At 44.0% G+C, this 21,652-nt stretch overlaps 1 protein-coding gene across 1 annotated transcript in view; it reads right to left on the bottom strand.

Annotated features, from left to right (window-relative positions):
- Nucleotides 1-21,652, bottom strand: part of HHAT (hedgehog acyltransferase) — a 346,658-nt gene that overhangs the window by 79,141 nt on the left and 245,865 nt on the right. Inside the window, exon 10 of the mRNA XM_045165642.1 lies at nucleotides 13,398-13,599. Within this exon, the coding sequence (XP_045021577.1) occupies nucleotides 13,398-13,599 (202 nt within the window). The remainder of the gene's footprint in view (nucleotides 1-13,397; nucleotides 13,600-21,652) is intronic.

Raw genomic sequence — 21,652 nt, 5'->3', positions numbered from 1 at the left:
ACTAATAAGCCTAGGATGTCACAGCTATGGCCGCAGCTATACCCTGTTCAAACACAAAAGCAACCACTTCAGGGCAAGGCCTGCTTTTACAGCAAATTTGATATTTAAAAACCTACAGCTGACAAACAGGTAAAGCATTTCAAAGTGATTCACCAAATGACATCACAGAGAACTATTTTAGTGACATTCAGTTAAACACAGTAGATGAGACATCTCTGCTCCCTTTACAAACCCCATTAAAATGAGGAGTAAACATTTAAGAAGGTATAAATCTTCTTAAAGGTATAATTCCCACAGTCAGGGAATGGAAGCAAATAGTGAACAGTGAACAGCAAATGAGCAAAGTCATACCATCCTTCTAAGATAGAAAGCAGATGGATAAATTAACAGAGCTGAGAAACCTGAATACTAGATGCCAAAGAGAAGAAAATCATTCATACACCAGGTCCCCAGAAGTAACAGGCATTAGAGACACCATATACCACAGATGGCAGAGTAAACCATGGTGGGGAAAAAACAGAGATTGGTTAAAAACCCGGGTTATAAGCATACAGACCACAAAGATAAAAGTCCGTCTTTCTCCCCACCCCAACCCATTATGAACGTTTTTTTCCCATAAATAAATTGCATTAGAGAGATTCTCAAGTCAAAGACAGTAAGTAGAGTGACATTTCAGCATTACCAAAGAGATCTGCATTAAGCCCCTAGAGAGAAAAACAGATTACCTACAAAGAATCCAAAATCAAATGGCATTTCTCAACAGTAACATTAAAAACTAGAAGACAGTACCTTGAAAAGTTTTCAGGATAAACTGCCTTTCAACCTAAAATTCAGTGCTCGGATAATCAATTAAATATGAGAGTATAAAGAGAGTTTTAGAAATACTAGGTCTCTCTCTCTCTCTCTCTCTCTCTCTCTATATATATATATACACACACACACACACACACACACACACACACACACACATCTCACCCATGATTCTTTTCTTAGGGAGCTACTGAAGGATGTGACCCAGCAAATCGAAGGAAGGGGGGGAAAAAAACAATGAGATCTGAGGCCAAGACAACCTCGCAGAAAGGAGAGGGGACCTGTCATGACGACAGCTGTAGAGCAGATCTGAAGATAAATAACCCAAATGGGAAGGGAGGATGGGAGGTCTTCGAGAAAGATTCTCCAGCTAAAGAAGAGAGCTGACAGACTGCCAGAGAGGCCTGGCCACATGCAAAATAGAATACTATTCTGAAAAGTTTGGAAAGACATGATAACAGTAAACTACTTACTCAAACAAAACAGGCAAGGCAGTTCTTACTCTGAGTTGGGGGAACAGTTGACTAAGAAAGGAAATGCAATTACAGTACACTGGCTGGTTTGGAAGCTAATGGGGGAGCTACATGTAACATAGTAATGATAATGTAAGCAATGACTTCTGATTTAACAAAAAATATAGAGATTATTGCATTAGGAGGAGAAGTGCGGAGTAGGTCTAAGAGGTTAAAACCTCATGTAGAAAGTAGTTACTATTTATAATTTATAAATGAAGAGTAATAGAATATACTTTAGAAAGACAGAGGTAAATACCACAAAAAATTAAGAGAACTTAAAGTTTCTTCTGATGGGTTACGAACATAAGAGTAGGAGGAATGGAGACTGTTCTTCTATTTATTTATCTAAATGAAAGCTTGTGTAATATTTGAGTTTTGAATCATAAACATATACTTTTTTAAACTTCCTGAGTTTCAGTTCTTCCTGCTGTATAACAGGGATAATGATGCTACTTATTTTGTAGCTCAGTCAGTAAAGGATCTGCCTGCAGTGCAGGAGACCTGGGTTCGATCCCTGGGTTGGGAAGATCCCCTGGAGAAGGAAATGGCAACCCACTCCAGTATCCTTGCCTGGAAAATCCCATGGACCGAGGAGCCTGGTGGGCTGCAGTCCATGGGGTCACAAAAGAGCCGGACATGACTGAGCGACTAACACTAACACTTATTAAAATCACACGAGATAACGTGGTAGAACTGCTTGGGGGACATTTTCACTTCTCTTGGGCCGATTTTTCAGAAGAGCTATTCCACAGTCAGGCTGTGTGGAGCCAGTCAAAACACAAGTGGTCTAAGAGCTGAGGGCTGTGTTGTCAGTTCATCTAATGCCAGAAGTGCACAAGCATCAAGGAGATGGGACGTAGATGAGTCACTTGAGCAGCTCGAGTATCAAGGAAGACTCCTCGTCTGAAGTCAAAGAAGCTTGAATAGATCACGTGTGACCGAGTTTGACTCCTTTCTAATCAAACCAACCATCTGTTCTTAAACAAATTACTTACATTCCCAGTCTCTAGCTTCCCTATCTGTAAAACTGGAGGTAGTAACATTTGCCCTGAAGGGTTATTGTGATGGGTAGATAACGTAAGGAATGAGAAAGATCTCTGTGCAGTCTGGCCGAGTTCCTTGTATGGCATAGGCTGGCACTTACAATAGTCTCATGCTCATCCACTCCTGAGAATGACTAACCTCCAATTTCTAACATAAACTGAGCATCCAGGGTCAGCTAAGCAAAGCTTCCTGACGGCGGGTTTCCTCTCTTCCCTTTTCTCTCAATAACCTTTGATTAGTTAACGATACTTATTCACTGTAGAAAAGGCTGAAAATATGTGAGCAAAAACCAGAAAATATGCATTACAAATAATCCCACCAGTTAATAGTTAGCCATCATTGACATTTCAGTGTATAACCCTCCACACACTTCTCTGTGTTTGTATTTTTAAATAAAAGGTGAATTTTTTTTATACCTGTTATCCTTATTCTTCACCTTCTCACAGTAAAAAGTATTTTAATATCATCAGTTTCCAAAGCTGAATAATTGGCTTGGTAGATGTCCTGCACCTCTTACGTCATATTCTTTCCTGTCACCCTTCAGGGGATACACAGTGACCCTTCCAACACTTACTCCGGCCCACTGAGTGGCTTACAGGGTTGGCAGCAGAGGAAAAAGCAAGAGCCACCTTAAATTTGTGTTTCCATACATGCTGGTGATCACAAGTACATTTATTCCAATCCAGCTCATCTCAAACAAGGCCAGCAGCTGTTCGATATGCTTTTTTAAGCAGCTTTTATTTCTAGGCCCTGGAAGGAATGTGAGATATTTTGGAAGTCTTGCACATTTCTGACTTCTCAGAGCTTTAAAAAATGAATACATATGCACATATAAAAATGCACAGTGTATGTGTGTGTGTATATATACATATGCTATATACAGTCACAACACATACACCCAACATACATTATACATAATATATAAATATACATTGTAAATAAATATACATTGTAAAAACACATTGTGCTAAGTATGTGCATATTATTTGGGGAAGAAGGGGCTATTTTACCCCTCCACTGATAGCAGGAACACTGGAAACTCAAGCTCTGCCACCTTCAGTCAGTAATTTGGATTTTCTGGGAGGAAAAGAGAGACCCAGATTCAGAAAGACATATCCAACGCTTCAGCAGGTACATAGTAAGGTTGTGCTTCTTCCTAAGTCCATCCCTAGAAAACCGCTAGGCACTACACTGTGGTCAGAGTGAAGTGAGAGTTGCTCAGTCCTGTCCGACTCTTGCGACCCAGTGGACTATACAGTCCATGGGATTCTCCAGGCCAGAATACTGGAGTGGGGAGTCACTCCCTTCTCCAGGGGACCTTCTCGACCCAGGAATCGAACCAGGGTCTCCTGCATTGCAGGCAGATTCTTTTACCAACTGAGCTATCAGAGAAGCAAGCCTGATTAGAGGGACCACCACTTATCAGTGCTATAGAAGCAGAAATCAGGGTCTCTCAGGTAAAGAACCTCATCTCACAAGCCACCTACACAGGCCTCTTTCAACTACTTCCATTCAAGCCATGGATCTCATCTTTGGCTCAGTATTCTTTTCCAAGGCTACAATTCCCCAGGGTAAGGGTTTGTGCTGTGCACTTAAGAGGGGAGAACGGACAGGAGTCCCAGGGCCACAGCAACGATGAGACAGCAGCCGCTGCCCAGCTCAAGCCTAAACTGGGAGGGACAGGCAAGGCAGCAGAAACTCCAGAGCCGGCCAGACCCCAGGGTCTGAATCTCTGAAACCTGACTCTATTCCAAGACTCTGCTGTCAGCGGACTCAGTAATAAGAAGGTTAAGAGAACCTTTAAAAGTGCTTTTGTCTTTCTAAACGTGTTTGAACTAACCAGTGGAATGCTTTGCAGAATTCTCCCACTCAGACCAAGAAGGGTTAAAGCATGGGTTTGTATTCCCCCAGAGAAGAAAACGTACAGCCAGGGAACGGCGCAGCGTTCCCCACGTCGTTAATGATCCTTCGGGGTGGGAGACAATGAGAGGGGTGCCAACAGGTCACCATCCACCAGGAAACACACTGTTCACAACAACAGGCATTGCTCTTTCCAGACCTAGGGGTCCTGGTGAGGGCGAGCAAGCTGGGACAACAGCTAATTGGATGTGTGGGATCAACATGTTAACTTAATGCTCTCCTGTTTGGTTAAGCGGCTCGCATTTCTGTATTTTTAAATCTGGCACTCAGATCTCTTTACAGTGGGGACTACTTGGTCTCTCTAACCTCTTTTCCTCCATTCTCCCCGGTGACAGCCTCTTGACTGTCAAGGTAGCCTCCTCCCCTGAACACAGCATGCCCACTCCTGACTTCGGGTCGTGTGTGCTATTCCCTGGGCTTCGAGCTTGTCTTCTCTCTACTGACCTATCCAAATACCATCTTACATCTTCCGAGTCCTACTCAAGCCCCAGCTCTTTAAATAAACCTTCCTAAAAGCCCGGCTCACTCTGCCACCTCAGGAACATCAGCTGCCTCCAGGACTCACCCTGGTCTCGGCAGATAATGTCTTAATACTGGTCCTCAGCTGGTTTGCACAATCTTGCCTCTGCAACTAAATCACAAACTCACAGGTTGGGACAATGACTCAGTGCTCTTTTCTCTTCCTGTTAGCACTCTGACATGGAGCCAGAATCATTCTTTAATCTCGCCTTACTTTGACCCCTAATAGCATCAACACCGTGGACCACTCCACTCCCTCTCTGAAAAACCTTTTTCTTCATCTCTGTGAGATCATCCTCTGTATTTCCCTCCCACCTCTTGGCCCCTCTTTCTCCATCTAAATTCTAAATGTTGGTGTCCTTGGATTCATTTTTAGGCAGTTACCTTTTCTTTGCTTTCTGTACTCTTTCTCTTTAGAAAGTCTCAGACATTTCCATGGCTCCAAAATATAAGCTACATGCTCTCAAACATCTGTCTCTAGCTCAGACCTCTCTTCTGCACAATGCCTGGGAAGAATAGGTCAATCAGTATTTTATGATGTTTATAAAGACAAGTCCATTTTTTTAAAAAATATAAACCCTTAGCTCCTCTCAGAGAAAAGGTTTTCCTCATCCCATGGTTTCACTGTCTCTTTAATCCAAAGCAGCTACTGCAAAGATGATCACCCTGTCAAGAGACCAGGCAAGATACCTTGTTCATGAGAGGGTGGAACTGACTAATAGACGCCACCACTATATATGGATAGACCAGTGCACTGTATGCATTGATGCACTGAAAGAATGTGCAAAAAAAAAAAGGGGGGGGGGTGGAGGGGGCGGGTCATGTCTTTCACTAAGAAGAGTTCTCCAGCTGCAATGTGTCTCCCACAAAGGGTGCTGAAATTTTTTCCTAGATGAGCAATAAGGTTGGCTCTGCCTAAACGGGCTCAGTCTAAGAAGGGTTATGGTCTGAAGAAAAGTGATTATTGACAGGTAGCACTTGATCTTTGTTGAAATGGATCCAAGTGTAGGACGAATGGAAGATCAGGAGTCCTTGTCCAACAGAATAACTCTTCTCAGACCAGTCTGCTTGTGGTTCTTCAGTGAGTGAGTTAGGGCTGCAATTACTGACTTCCAGTGAAAAGGTTTTCTAACCAAGCCAACTGCCAGTTGATGAGTTAGGATTCCACCAAACTAGGAAATCACTGGGTAGATCATGTCATAGTTTTACAATCCATTATCCTCTCAAGTTGACTGGTCTCTCAATTTCCTCTTCAAAATCAAACTGATCAATATAGTTGATAAACTGAAATGGACATCACTACAGAGCTTTGCAGTCTTTCTGACACACAAAAGTATCAGGTCCCTCTGAGAACCATGAGACTGACCCTCCACGACTTTCACTGGTGGCCTGTTCTCTTAATTAAGTCTATACATAGATATTTTACTGCTTCAGAAAAAACATCAATCAGTTCAGCAAAGAAGAAGGGACAAGGGCTGGGGGAGAGGACATATTTAAATTATTCAATGAAATGGAAATCAGAGGTGGGGTGGGTGAGCAGCTTGGGATGTAGATTCTCCTTTGTGTAGGAATGACTAACAAGCAGCCTGAAGGTGTCTTCTTTCAAAGCAGAGATCAAATAGAGAATCAGCAAGTAGTGCGCCTCTACTGATGCTTCAAAATGTTTCTACTTATTAAAAGATTTCCATGCTGAACACAAATTCTAGTTCCCCGGGAGAGTACTTATACAGAGGAAAAGCGTGTTGCTTTAGCAGTAACTCCTCTTCATCCACCTTGCTTGGTACTTTGTCAAAATGCCTTTGTCAGCTCTGGGCCTCAGTGACTCACAGCCAGTAATCCCCCCTCTCTCATAAAGCAGCGGGGTACCAGGAAGGTTAATTGCTCCCTACCCCTCTCTCTCTCCCTCTCTCTCTCTCTCTCTCACACACACACACACACACACACAGACACACACACACACGTATAGTCAACATTAAAATAGCGTTTTACCATCACTAGACCAATTAGTATTTATCCTGCTACATAAGAATCTCCCTGTATAATGTTCAATAAGCCTCAGTCTTAGTGAGTTCTTCCAGTATCCAATCTTCTTCAAGCTGCTGCATAAGCTTATTTCCTCTCACAAGCCCCTCAGTAAAGTCAGAAAATATATTCACTCCTTCATTCATTCAACAAGTATATACTGCATGCTTACACTGTGCCAGGCATCATGATACGTGTCAAGGATATGATGCTAAGTAGGGCCCTGTGGGGCTCCTGGGCATGGAAGCCTTTTTGTCCTCCTTTGCCTGAAGACTCCAGCCTTCCTGACCTTCTCTGAGTTCCAACAGGTAGAACAGTTGCTAATCAAAGGAGAAGCAGCAATAAAACCACCTGAGGTAAGATTAAAGGGACCAGAAAGGTTCATCAAGATTAGGAGACAGAGCATTTAAGACCCTTTGTTCCTGTTCAGTCGCTAAATTGTGTCTGACTCTTTGCAACCCCATGAATTACAGCATGCTGACTTCCCTGTCCTTCACGAATTCCCGGAGTTTGCTCAGATTCATGTCCATTGAGTCGGTGATGCCATCCAACTATCTCATCCTCTGTCATCCCCTTCTCCTGCCTTCAGTCTTCCCAACATCAGGGTCTTTTCCAATGAGCTGGCTCTTTGCATCAGGTGGCCAAAGTATTGGAGTTTCAGTATCAGTTCTTCCAGTGAATATTCAGGACTGATTTACTTTAAGATAGACTGGTTTGATCTCCTTGCTGTCCAAGGGACGCTCAAGGATCTTCTCTAGCACCACAGTTTTAAAGCATCAATTCTTCGGCACTCAGCTTTCTTCATGGTCCAACTTTCGCATCTATACATGACTACTGGAAAAACCAGTTTTGACTATACAGACCTTTGAAAGCAAAGTGATGTCTCTGCTTTTTAATATGCTGTCTAGGTTTGTCATAGCTTTTCTTCCAAGGAGCAAGCATCTTTTAATTTCATGCCTGCAGTCACCATCCGTAGTGATTTTAGAGACCAAGAAAATAAAATCTGTCACTGTTTCCACTTTTCCCCCATCTACTTTCCATGACACTTAAATCTAGTCATCAATGCTATCCTTTTGAAACTTTGCAGAAGAAGGGGTGAAGATTGATCCTTATCACATACCCCTGTCTGACAATATCACCTCTCCCAACTCACCAAGGAGGGGGACACAGTTCTTGAGGTGCCAGCCTACTCTGTTCCCCCTTTGCCTGGCAAAGTAATAAAACCACTCTTTCCTTCTCCTCCATAACTCTGTCTCTGTATTTCTGTTTGACATTGGTACACACAGAGCCAAGATTTTTTGGCAACAGATACAGATTTCTGATGTAGGGAGGCTTACCAGTTCAGAGAGGGAGATAAGGATTAAACAAGCTATTGTAAAAGAACATTTCTCTGTAACTGTGATAAGTACAGCTGAACAGACCACATACAAGGTACCCCAAAGGGGTTACCAGTTGGGACCTGATTGACTTAGGAGGATCAGTAAATGGTACCCAAGCAAGCAGTCATTCAAGCTGAAGTCAGAAGGGTGAAAAGGAGGGAAAGGAATAAGAGCATCCTAGAGATGGAAGAGCCTGTGCCAGGGAGCTGGGGCTGGAGGGGCCAGGTATGAAAATGAACAGAAGGAGGAACGGGGTGTGAGAGGAGAGAGCCAGAGAGGATGCGGAGAAGGAGCAAGATGAGAATCAGCCAAGGTCTTACAGGTCATCTTCAATACTGGGGACTGAGTCCCAAGAAAATGGGATGCCTCTGGATATTTTTAAGGACGACAACGTGGTTAGGTATTTATTTTTTGTATTTTTTTATTTTAATTGGAGGCTAATTGGTTAGGTTATTTATTGACAAGCATCACTCAGCACTGCGAGGATAACGAGCTAAAGAAGGCAGAAGTGGAAGCAGGGAGACCAGTTCACAGCTATCTGGTAGACTGGGCAAGAAATGGTAACAGTGGGGTTAGGATGACTCAGTGGAGATGGAAACAGTTTTTAGAAATTAAGACCTACCTAGGAGGTAGAACGTACAGCACATACAGGTAGGACTTCGAGAGAGGAAGGTACAAAGGGCAACTTGAGGGCCCTGGCCATGAGTGACTAGCAAGATGACGGTGGCTTTTGCAGAAGTAGAGACTGCTGGAGGGAGAGGAGCTAGCTGGAATTATTGAGGACCGGGTGGTTCACCAAGTCAGTACTCCGCATGCTAAGTCTGAGACATCTGTGAGATGATCAAGGGGAGAGAGGTTCAGTAGTCAGCTGCATATATGAGGCATCCCATCAGCAATAAAAACCTTCCTAAATTACAGCAGAGTCAAATACTATATTCTTCTATTTTTTTTATTTCTAGAAAAGGGATACATTCTAGAACTCTACTGCCACAAATGGAAACCACTAGCCACGTGGGGGCTACTGAGATTCAAATTAATTAAAGTTAAATAAATTTAAAAATTAGTTTCTCAGTGATGATAGCCACACTTCAAGTCCTCAGTGTGGCTCATGACTACTCGGATTGGACGACACAGTGGACATTTCCACTCCTGCATCAAGTTCAACGGGAGAGCCCTGCCTGGAGTGGCAGAGGGCTTCCAATCTTCAACACTCAGCTCTGAGTGTTCAACGGTCACCAAGAAATAAAATCCCACTCCAGGGAATTCCCTGGTGGTCCAGTGGTTAGGACTCTGCGCTCTCACTGCCAAAGGCCTGGGTTTGATCCCTGGTTGGGGAATTAAGATCCCACAAGCTTCTCAGCATGGCAAAAAAAAAACCCATTATCTTAATATCTCTTGTGCCCCAGGCAAAGCTTTGAGGTTAAAGAAGACACAAAAAAGAAGGGATGATAATCCTTGTTATTCACATGTTTTTCAATCCATCACTTAAAAAAAAAAACAGATGAAGGATGAATGCCTTGGGGAGAGTGCATAAGGGCCATGGGGAGTGAGCTCCCATTGCAAAAATACTGTCAGATCATCGGGAAGATTAAAATCAGATGAAATAAAGTGCCAAGGAGGCATTAAGTCTTATTTGGACTGTGGTCCCCCAAAAGGTAAATGTATAGCCACTATTTTATAACAACCGTTAAGTGGAGTATAACCTTTAAAAATTGTCAATCACTATGTTGTACTTAGTGTACCTGCAACTTATATATAATGCTGTACAGCAATTATATCTCAATAAAGAAAAGAATGGGAAATGGATTCATGAAAAGAGCGAGGAGGAGGCAACCCAAGTAGGGAAACAGTTTATTCAGAAGGCTATGTACATCTGGAAGGCCAGCCATGTTTTTCAGAAGGAAAACAGCATCTGTACTGAACTCTGTAAGAAACAGAGCAATGGAGGAAAATTCCTTGAGTGGACAGGTGGAAAAAGAACTAAAGAACAAGCCCAATTTAGAAGGCTTAATTGTGTACTAACGTACTGAAATGAACTCAGACACACAGCTAACCATACAGAAGACAAATAGTAACGGGGCCTTGACCTTGAACTTAAAGAACTCCTGAGTCTAAATAGCCGTAAGTAATCACCAGGCTGTCAAGAGGCAAGACAGGTGCTAAAAACAGATTTTACAAAATGTGTCCTTGCTCAATAAATATGTAAACTAAACACCACATCTGCAATATACAAGACATATATCTCACCAAAAAAAATTGCATGTTCAAAAATTACTATACACCAAGGTGCTTGAACTGTGGGCAGAAGCTCAGATGAGGTAAACACGTGAAGGTCCTGGAATGAGCTGTGATGTGGCACAGCAGACATTCAAGTGCTTCACCCTGTGAGCAAGTCTTTTTACCGCCTTCCTCCATTTTTAGCCAAAACTAATAAGCCGTAAGGCTTTCCCTGGTGGCTCAGATGGTAAAGAATCTGCCTGCAGTGAACGAGACCTGGGTTTGATCCCTGGGTCGGGAAGTCCCCTGGAAAAGGGAATGGCTACCCACTCCAGTATTCTTGCCTGGAGAATCCCATGGACGGAGGAGCCTGGTGGACTACAGTCCACGGGGCCACAAAGAGTTGGACATGACTGAGCAACTAACATTTTTTTTTCTAATAAGTCATAGGTTGCATCACACAGTTTGGGTTACTCTTTTAATATTTTAGATTCTTTAGATTTATTAGTAATATAATCCATGGCTCAAAGTCCACAGAACTCTTAAGATTAAGTTCAAGGTTAATGTCAGATCCTTTATGAGGGTACACAGAAATGTGTCACAGGGCTTCAATCTGGGCTGAAAAGAATTTTCTGGCCTTCGTGGCTGATGAGGTTCCCGCTTTGGGGAAGACTGCTCAGATTTGAAGGGTGAAGTGTGTAACCTTTATTATACCACTTTTTATGGTTTTTCTTTGTGTTACAAAGCCATGACTCTCATTGAAATTCCACTTTCTATTGGAATTCACTGACATTTCTTTCCCGCTGGTTGCTGGGTACTAGAACTGAATAAAATATTTATCTTTAAACATATATGAACATACTTAAATTCCTTTAGGAGTGATATTTTTGCTATGTGCTTTGATGCAGTTTTTATTGAATCTAAATCCCTTGGACAGAGGAGCCTGGTGGGCTACAATCCATGGGGTCGCAGAGTCAGACACGACTGAGTGTGCGTGCGTGTGCACACACGCACACACACACACAGCTATCTTTATAAAAAAACACTCAAATGTATTCTATTTTGGTGATGTTGACTTTTTGAAATATATTTGCTTTAGCTGCAAATACTGGGGGAGTTTACTTACATTAATCATTTCCCAGTAAATTTTTTGTGTTTTACTGCCTGCCATCAACACTGATAATGGCATAATTCTTTTTAGCTACTTTTTTCAGAGTTACCGGAATATAGCTACATATTCAGAATTGAAGATTCCTGTAAGATTCTAATATCTAATACATCCTTTGCCACATTTACATGTCAAAACATTGCTCATACTTTTAAATCACCTAAACATGTGTGTAAAGAAAAATGCTTAATTTCCCAAGTTATTTTCCTAAAGGTTGTGAATGTGTCTTAAATCTTTAGTTGATTGTTATGCTGCTAAAACCTATTTAAATAGCAAAGATTAAAAATACCAGTACTACTCAGGATTGGCAAGGGCATTCTCAGGCACCGTTGGTAGGAATGCAAACTGGCAAACTTTGTCTACTGGGCAGTTAAGGAACAGGTAAGCAGTAGGCATGCAAACTTTAAAAGTAAGAAAAATCTTTAACTTAGCAATGTTAAACATTGAAGAATTCACCCTTGTTATGACAGTCATCTCAATGCAACCACTAACTGCAAAAAAAAATTAGAACAATATGTTGATAAGAGACTGATTAAATGAATTATGGTATAGCCACATAATGGAATTCTGTAACGCCATTAAAAAGGGTTGTTAGAAATGTATTTGATGACATAGAAAAGAGTCCTGATACAACTGTATCTCTAGGATAATGGTATGTTTAAAATGTTATACATGTATGTGTGTGCAATGTACATGTGTGCGTGTGTAGAGAGAGGAGAGAAAAAATTTAGAAGAAAGGGGGCCTTCCCTCGTGGCCCAGTGGTCAGGAATCCACCTTGCTACCAATGAACCTATTTGCAGGGCAGGAATGGAGATGCAGCACAGAGAACAGACTTCTGGACACAGTGGGGGCGGGGGTAGGAAGGAGAGGGTGGGACAAATGGATACAGAATAGTATGGAAACATACACACTAACATCTGAAAGATAGAAAGCCAGTGGGGATTTGCTGTATGACTCAGGGAGCTCAAACCGCGGCTCTGGGACAACCTAGAGGGGCGGGATGGGGTGGGGGGGTGAGAGGTGGGAGGGAGGCTTGACAGGGAAGGGACACGTGTACACCTATGGCTGATCCACGTTGATGTATGGCAGAAACCAGCACAATACCGTAATCACCCTTCATTGAAAAATGCAAGAAAGAATCCACTTTGCAATGTAGGGCACATGGGTTCGATCCCTGGTCCAGGAATTAAGACCCCACACGCAGTGGGGCAACTGAGCGTGTGCACAAGAAGAGGAGCCCTCCACTCGCCACAACCACAGAAAGTCCACATACAGCAAAGACGCCACAGAGCAGTCAAAAACACAGTAACTAAAACAAGTTTTGCTCAAAAAAAATAATTTAGAAGGGATTTAACAGTGGTTTCTCTTGAGGAGACATCTTCCTTATACTCATTTGAATTTTCTAATTCTCATAATAAATATGAATTATTTTATAGTTACAGCCAGTGAAGCAGTGAGGTTGTTCAGTAGTGTCCGACTCTTTGCGATCCCATGGACTGTAGCCTACCAGGCTCCTCCATCCATGGAATTTTCCAGGCAAGGTACTGAGTGGGTAGCCTTTCCCTTCTTCAGGGATCTTGCGACCCAGGGATCGAACCCAGGTCTCCTGCATTTCAGGCAGACGCTTTACTGTCTGAGCCACCACATCTTGTTCAGCTGTCCTGTCTCCGGGAACACTCTGGATGCTGAGCCAATCCGGCAGAAATGGCCCACAATGCGTGTAAACGTGATGACCGCCTCCCCTCCCAAACCCAGTCCACCCAGCTTGGCTGCCCCTGCCGCACAAGCCAGGACCTGCTCACCAAGCTGTGCTGGACGTGCGGCCTCTGCACGAGCTTCTGGACGCCGTTCTCCACGGTGACCCCCAGCCAGTTGAGGGCGGCCCAGCACCATAGGTAGTCGTTCCCGCCGTGCCAGAAGCTCACAAACGCGAATGTCATCGCAGTGGAGAAGAGGGCCCCCAGCAGGCCATGCTGTGACCCGCCCGCTGGGATGTACACGTACCTGGAGAAAGAAGAGGCCGTGAGGAGCCCTGCGGAGCGCTGGCCGCCAATGCCACCCACTCCCGGCCTGATTCCCCTGACACACATCGCTATTCACCATGTGCAGACCCTTCCCCACGTCCAGCAGGCCATAGGGCACTCCCTGAATGCTCTGTCACACCAGGAGGTGGCAAGCACAGAAGCCTTTGGGGGATTCCCAGGTGGCACTAGTGGTAAAGAACCCCCTTGCCAATGCAGGGAGACGTAAGAGACGCAGGTTCGATCCCTAGGTCGGGAAGATCCCCTGGAGGCAAGCATAGCAACCCACTCTAGTATTCTTGCCTGGAGAATCCCACGGACAGAGGCGCCTGGTGGGCTGCAGTTCATGGGGTTGCAAAGAGTCAGACACAACTGAGTGGGGGATACCAACCTTAACAGTAGGTATGTATTTTACAGCTCAAACTATCAAGTTTCAGGTAAACCCAGTATTTAAGCACAATTGCTGAGTTCAGGCCCCTAAACGGCAGGATGGCTTCTGCAGAAGAGGGGTGCCAAGGCTGGATCCTCCAGCTTTCCAGGCAAGTTGCCCAGAAGTAGTGACAAATTCACAAGTGAGGAGAAGAGCTCTGTCCTCACAGGGCAGCCAAATTATCACCCGAAAGGCAGAGCCCCCCTAGGGTAAGTGCTCTACTGCTGAGACAGCTGTCTGACCACATACAAGCAAAACCGTGTTCTTCAATCAGTATTTTCCTGCTAGAGCTGGACAAAACTCACATTGTGTTGTCAGGATCTAGAGAGCTAGAAAAACACCCTCCTTGCAGTGGTCTCTTTAAAAAGCCTATCGGTCTTTGTTTATTGCTGTCAGTGCTTCTTTGTCCAACCTTATTCCATAAAGGAAAAGGAAATTATCATTTCCTAAATACACCATGTATCCCAAGTATGGCACTAGGCACTTTACATGGATCACTTGACCTGATTCTTTGAAACACCATATGCTGTTCTAGCATGCCAATCCATTGAACCCACTGACAGGCTGTCCTATTATTTTAATATTTTATTGGAAATGTTATTTTGAAAATAATTTTTAAATAGAACACTTTCACAGGCAAGCCAAAAGATACAATATAAAAAGCATTCCCCAGTCAATAAATACTTCCAAGGACTATGATGCCTTCAAACTGTGGTGCTGGGGAAGACTCTTAAGAGTCCTTTGGACTGCAAGGAGATCCAACCAGTCCATCCTAAAGGAACTAAGTCCTGGATATTCATTGGAAGGACTGATGCTGAAGTTGAAGCTCCAATCCTTTGGCCACCTGATACAAACAGCCGACATCAGAAATGACCCTGATGCTGGGAAAGATTGAGGGCAGGAGAAGAAGGGGATGAAAGAGGATGAGATGGTCGGATGGCATCACTGACTCAACGAACATGAGTTTGAGCAAGCTCCGGGAGATGGTGAAGTACAGGGAAGCCTGGCATGCTGCAGTCCACGGGGTTGCAAAGAGTCGGACACGACGGAGCGACTGAACAACAACGACTATGTGACTATCAATATTTTTAAATGTCCTCCTTCACTCTCAAAGGTGCTCCAGGTCAAATGGTAAATTATCTGATCAGCTTAGACAGCCCCACATTTTGGGTGAGAAAAACTGCGGCTGAGAATAGGAAGAACCTAGATGCAAATATGCATCTCTGGCACCAAGCATTAATGTTTTCCATTACACCCCTGGGCTTATTTTGAAAGCCCTCCTATCTTGCATCTCAATCTGAAACAAACCAGAAAGCACGTGAGAATGCACACATTTCTGAAACAAGTGAAGCGAAGAAAATACTTTCTCTTGCACAGAAACAAGACCATCTCAACAATCAAGTCAGCAAATACCCACCAAGCACTCACTACAGACTAAGGAATAATCCAGCTGTGGCCAAGGATTTATCTAGCCTTCCAGGGCAGTCCTGGTATTATGAGACACACAAAGACATAAGAGGTTGCTCCTGCCCAAAGGACACGTATAGCTGGTTGTGAAACGACAGCAAACCAATTCTATCATTAAGCTGACGTGGGACTCATTTGCTGTATCATATGGTACAAAGTAGACTAGGGGAGCTTAAGAGTACGGAAAAGAACAGGATGAGTGGAGGCAAGCAGGGTATTAGAGGCTTAATGGTAAAGATCCCCACCTTGGCAAGGTCTAGAGAATGAGTGACTTTGGCCAGGAGAAGCAGGGATGCTGCATCATGGACCAAGAAAGGCTGGTCAATGAGTCAGAAAACCCCACCAACAGCCCCAGGCACAGGGGTTTTAACTGGCCTTACGCTGCCCCCTAGAGGCTACTTGGTTATTGCTGCAGAATACTCAACAAGCAAAAAAAATGGACCACAAACCTCTGCAGCCTCCAACTTGCAAAAAGATAATCACTGCTCCATCATGGTGCTCTATGAGGCTGTCCTTCACGTCATACACTCAGTTGTGTGTGTAAGAAGGTTGCATGTTAAAAAAAATGGAGTGGTCAAACCAAGTTCAAAAGGATAAGGAGTAACTGCTGTTTACAGAAATTTTGCAGATAATAGTTTTTATAAAACAAGTTCATTCCAATCCTAATACTCTTGTCACCCAACACTGGTTTTATGTTGAGATTATTGTTGTATCTTACTATATAAAAATGAGCTGCACTGTGAGAGCTGGACTGTAAAGAAACCTGAGTGCCAAAGAATTGATGCTTTTGAACTGTGGTGTTGGAGAAGACTCTTGAGAGTCCCTTGGACTGCAAGGAGATCCAACCAGTCCATCATAAAGCAGATCAATCCTGGGTGTTCATTGGAAGGACTGAGTTTGAAGCTAAAACTCCAATACTTTGGCCACCTGATGCAAAGAACTGACTCATTGGAAAAGACCCTGATGCTGGGAGGGATTGGGGGCAGGAGGAGGAGGAGACAACAGAGGATGAGATGGTAGGATGGCATCACCAACTCAATGGACATGAGTTTGAGTAAACTCCGGGAGTTGGCGACGGACAGGGAGGCCTGGCATGCTGTAGTCCATGGGGTCGCAAAGAGTCGGACATGACTGAGCAACTGAACTGAACTGAATATATATTAGAAAACCTCAGTATAGAATAAAAACCTCTCCTTGTCCATCCACATCAATGGTCTTTAATATTAGATTCAACTCCAAAAAGAACATAATTCCAAGCTTGTGATGAGGAAGCATCTAGTCCCATAATTACATGCACAGCTATTTTAGGCATCTCTTGGCATCATGGCTTTGCTACGTTCCTTCAATAATGACAGCCGACAAAAATCTGAGAATTCCTTTTATTCCAGAAACTCACAAATGGCAGGTCTCCAATGACATGAGGTTGCTTGTTTTAAACCAGAAGAGGGTATGGTCTTCTGACTAGAAAAACAAAAAACTCCCTTCCTCTCTCTTAATTTCTAGAAGGCAGTGGATACCGCAAGAAGGAACATGAACCTGTTTCCTTTTACAAATCCCGCCAGGCTCGTGTCAGTTCCGCAATTAATAAAAACAGAAATGCGTCTCCTTTTAGAAAAGCAGCGGTGTGACCCCACTTACTGAGATCCGCTGCACACTGAAACTGAGTTCCCAGTGGAAGAGAGCATTCAGCACCACCTTCTCAGCAAAGCAAAACTAAAAAGATTTTTTTTTTTTCTGTCAGCAACTGTGGGAGATTGAGTCTGCACAAGGCCTGCCCCCTGCCCCTGCCCGCTGGCTTCGTGGGGTCACTGCTTGCAGAGAACGTTGCCTGGGGTGGTTGCCATCAACTGCGCCACCTTCCTAATTAAAAACCATCTCAAACAGAATCAACGCAACATAGCAAACACCTGCTCAGGAGGAGGAACTGATATAAAATGTAGACGTTATTTACAATGTCTACTCTCTACTGAGTATCAGGTGCTTTTAGGTATCCTGTTTCTAATCGTTACAACAACTTCGTGAAGAACTGATGACCAGACCTATCTTATACAGAAGAGGTAAAATCTAGTTTCAGAATCCCCCAGGTCTGTGTTCTATGAAGCTGTTGACCACAGTGAGAGCATTTTTTGGTGATATGTTCCTCTTGTTCAACCACATGTGCAAAGCAGTCTCCACAGAAACATCCACCAGTATTTTATTAACTGAAGAAACATCCTCTGTACAAAAAGGAATCTTACTAGGGAGAAAGGTGCTCATGAATTACAAAGGTGTTTGAGCGACTTTACTTTCACTTTTCACTTTCATGCATTGGAGAAGGAAATGGCAACCCACTCCAGTGTTCTTGCCTTGAGAATCCCAGGGACGGGGGAGCCTAGTGGGCTGCCGTCTATGGGGTTGCACAGAGTCGGACACGACTGAAGTAACTTAGAAGTTAGGCCAAGTAGGGCTTCTTCCCTGTGGCTCCGAAGGTAAAGAACCTGCCTGCAATGCAGGAGACCCAGGTTCGATCCCTGGGTCAGGAAGAAACCTTGGCGAAGGGAATTGGACAGAGGAACCTGGTGGGTTACAGTCCAAGGGGTTGCAAAGAATTGGACATGACTAAGCGACTAACACTTAGGCCAAGGAGCTCTGGGCCAGAAAGACACAGTTCAAGTTTTAAACAGACTAAATAGGGACTTCCCTGGTGGTCCAGCAGTTAGGAATCTGCCTGCCAGAGGAGGGGACGAGGATTTGATTCCATATGCCAAGGAGCAACTAAGCCCGTGTACCACAACTACGGGGCCTGCTCTAGAGTCTGCTCCGCAACCAGAGAAACCACTGCGGTGAGAAGCCTGCACGTCACAACTGGAGAGTGCCCCAGCTCACCACAAGACCCAGGGCAGCCAAAATACAAATAAAATGTTAAATAGACTAAACAGTTTCCTTCTGCCCCACAAGCAGAGACCACACCCTATCTAGGCGGGCTTCCTGCAGAAGTCTGACTGTGTAAGAAGTTGGGCATAAGAGGTTGACACTTGGGGATTGTTGCTGACTAGTAGATGTATCTGAAGGGGAAACAAAATAGCTGCTTCCTTCATAATCACTAGGAAAAACTCAAGAATGTGTCTGACAGTTGGGACAGGGGTGGTGAGAATCCACATGGTAAAGCATTCTTAAAATCACAACACTTTTGTCCCAGGACTTACCCAACAGCTTCCCAGCTTGCCAAGTTATTGTCAAACCCTTTGCCATGAACTCCAGACCCCAGCAAGATAAGGGGATGAGGCACCCAAGACACAGAAAAGCTTGGTTTTCTCTGCCCTGTGGACTGAGCCAAGGTGGGCTTGCTGACTTCCCATCTTCAATTATCTATTTCTTGGCTGGGATGGGGCAGGCAGTGGCTGACATTCTATTCCAGCTCTGCTTTATCATTCCACCCTATTTCCCACTAGTCCTGAAATCCTGAACAAATGGGGCCTTCACACTTCTGTGCCTCTGAGCACACCATTTTCACCCCTCCACCCTCTCTGGTTTCCCAACTCCTCTATAAAGTCTCTTTTAAATATTCTCAGTCTCTAACCCAGAAAACCTACTGTTTGTACCACTGAATTAAACAGTTATTCATCAGAAGATGTCTCTTCTATTATGATGGTCATTTCAACTAAACTAAATTTCGTTTAGGCAGTTTTAAATGTGTGTGAGTATATATGTGCATGCCCACATGTGCTATACTTAGCTACCATCAACAGTATTTATATATCTAACATTAATTTTCATTTACTTTTCATAGTTTCCAATAGCTTTTTACATTTCTGATAGACTGTCACCACCGCCACAGACACACTGTGAGCAATTAGCAAACACGGAAGGGTTATAAGGACTTGCCCGTTACTAGCAGAGACTTCAGAAGACACCCATTCCTAAGGAACACAGACCCCCGAGGACCCTGCGGTCTCACCACAATCTGTAATTCTCCTTCCCCCATTAAACTCACAGTCACGCAGCCCCCAAAGCTGTTCCAACCTCAAGAGATGTAAAAACTTGCAATGACTGGCCCTTTAAAGGCCAGAGCCTTCTGTAGCTGGGAAGGGCAAGACGTGTGGCTGCATTGCATTGGCAGGAAGGTGACCTCGCCTTTGGTTCACCTGGGTTCACTTGGGTTTCCCCCGAGTTCCGGATTAGAGTTCTCTGCAGAGGTGCCCTCAACCTAGCTCTCAGGGGCAGTGGGTCCCGTGACTCGAGCCTGTCTCTAGCTTTGGCCTCGGCCTACATCTGAGTTCTCCATCAGCCAAAGCCTGTGATGACCCACCAGTCAAAGCCTCATCCTCTAGCTGGTGGACAAAGGACTGGTGTTTAGTTTTCACAAAGGGAGCTATATACTTACTATTAAAAGTTTTCAAAGGAAGATACATGCAGAAAATATAATCCGCTTTTAATATCTTTCTACCCAGTAAACATCGTAATAAAATTTTAATAAGTAAAAGCTAGCAAAACTGGAAAAGGCAAGGAAACACAGAGATTCTTCCCTAAAGACTCCACAAGGAACGCAGCTCAGCCACATCTTGATTATAGCCCTCTGGTATAGACCCATCTCAGACTTCTGACCTCTAGGGCTGCAAGAGAATAAATTTGTGTTGTTTAGAGCTGCTACCCCTGAAGAAGGGCATAGCAACCCACTCCAGTATTCTTGCCTGGAGAATCCCCATGGGCAGAGGAGCCTGGCAGGCTACAGTCCATGGGGCCGCAAAGAGTCGGACATGAGTGAGTGACCAAGCACAGTACAGCAGTTGGTTAACGGGCAACTGCAAACCTTAGCCTCTCCAGAAGGCTAAAAGAGAGGTCACTTTCGAAGCAGAGGGCACATTTGAGCTGAGCTAATTGCCAACATCTGTACTGAAAGATGAAAGTTTCACATGCAACTCTGAAAAGCTGCCTATTTAAAAATGCTATGTCCTATTTTGCAACAGAATACCATGGAATTTATAAAACAGAGATTAAAGTCCAGCTATATTTAGTCAGCACAGTGGTAAAGAATCCACCTGCCAATGCAGGAGATGTGAGTTCGATCCCTGAGTCGGGAAGATCCCTTGGAAGAGGAAATGGCAACCCACGCCAGTATTTTTGCCTGGAGAATCCTACAGACAGAGGAGCCTGGTGGTTACAATCCATGGGGTCGCAAAGAGTCAGACATAACTGCATGACTGAGCATGAATGCATGAACATATTCAGTCTACGTTTAAACTTCTAGGTTCATCTCATTAGATGCCAACACCCTTAAAAAAAAAAAAAATTAACCTTTTCATTCCACAAAGCCAGTAGATCAGGGGATTGAAGTACTGTGCTGATGAACCCAAGCCTATAACCTCCATCCTAGAGAAAGATTCAACTCTTCCCTCATAAACCAAAACCCAAACTCTAGCTCCTCCAAAACTCTATCTTCCCCTCCACAGAAAAGGCTGAAAGATCATGAAAGGCTCAGCCCTGCTGTCCTTACCCCGCTAGACCACGCCCAAGCAGCAAGAGCAGCAAAGCACTGGACAAGCAGGAAGGCAGTGCTTGGTAGCCAGAGACATGGCCTTGGTCCTCCTCTGCCACTTACCAGTCCCTGTACCCGTGACCTTGTCAATAAGCCTTTGTTTAAGTCTGTACACTGAACTTATACTGGGAGGGCTAAAATCACCTTCAAGTATGAACTGCTGTAAAGAGCAGCTGATACAATACATGTGGGGTAAGGAATCATCACCAGATGGTCAACACCAAAATCAGACCGATTATATTCTTTGCAGCCAAAGATAGAGAAGTTCTATACAGTCAGCAAAAACAAGACTGGGAGCTGACTGTGGCTCAGATCATGAACTCCTTATTGCCAAATTCAGACTTAAATTGAAGAAAGTAGGGAAAAACCACTAGACCATTCAGGTATGACCTAAATCAAATCCCTTATGATTATACAGTGGAAGTGAGAAATAGATTTAAGGGCCTAGATCTGATAGAGTGCCTGATGAACTATGGACTGAGGTTCGTGATATTGTACAGGAGACAGGGATCAAGACCATCTCCATGGAAAAGAAATGCAAAAAAGCAAAATCTCTGTCTGGGGAGGCCTTACAAATAGCTGTGAAAAAAAGAGAAGCCAAAAGCAAAGGAGAAAAGAAAAGAT

The sequence above is a fragment of the Bubalus bubalis genome, chromosome 5 (genome assembly GCF_019923935.1).
Source record: "Bubalus bubalis isolate 160015118507 breed Murrah chromosome 5, NDDB_SH_1, whole genome shotgun sequence".
Classification (NCBI taxonomy): Eukaryota; Metazoa; Chordata; class Mammalia; order Artiodactyla; family Bovidae; genus Bubalus; species Bubalus bubalis.
Note: the sequence above shows the minus strand (reverse complement) of the source record. Positions and strands in the feature narration are given on the sequence as shown.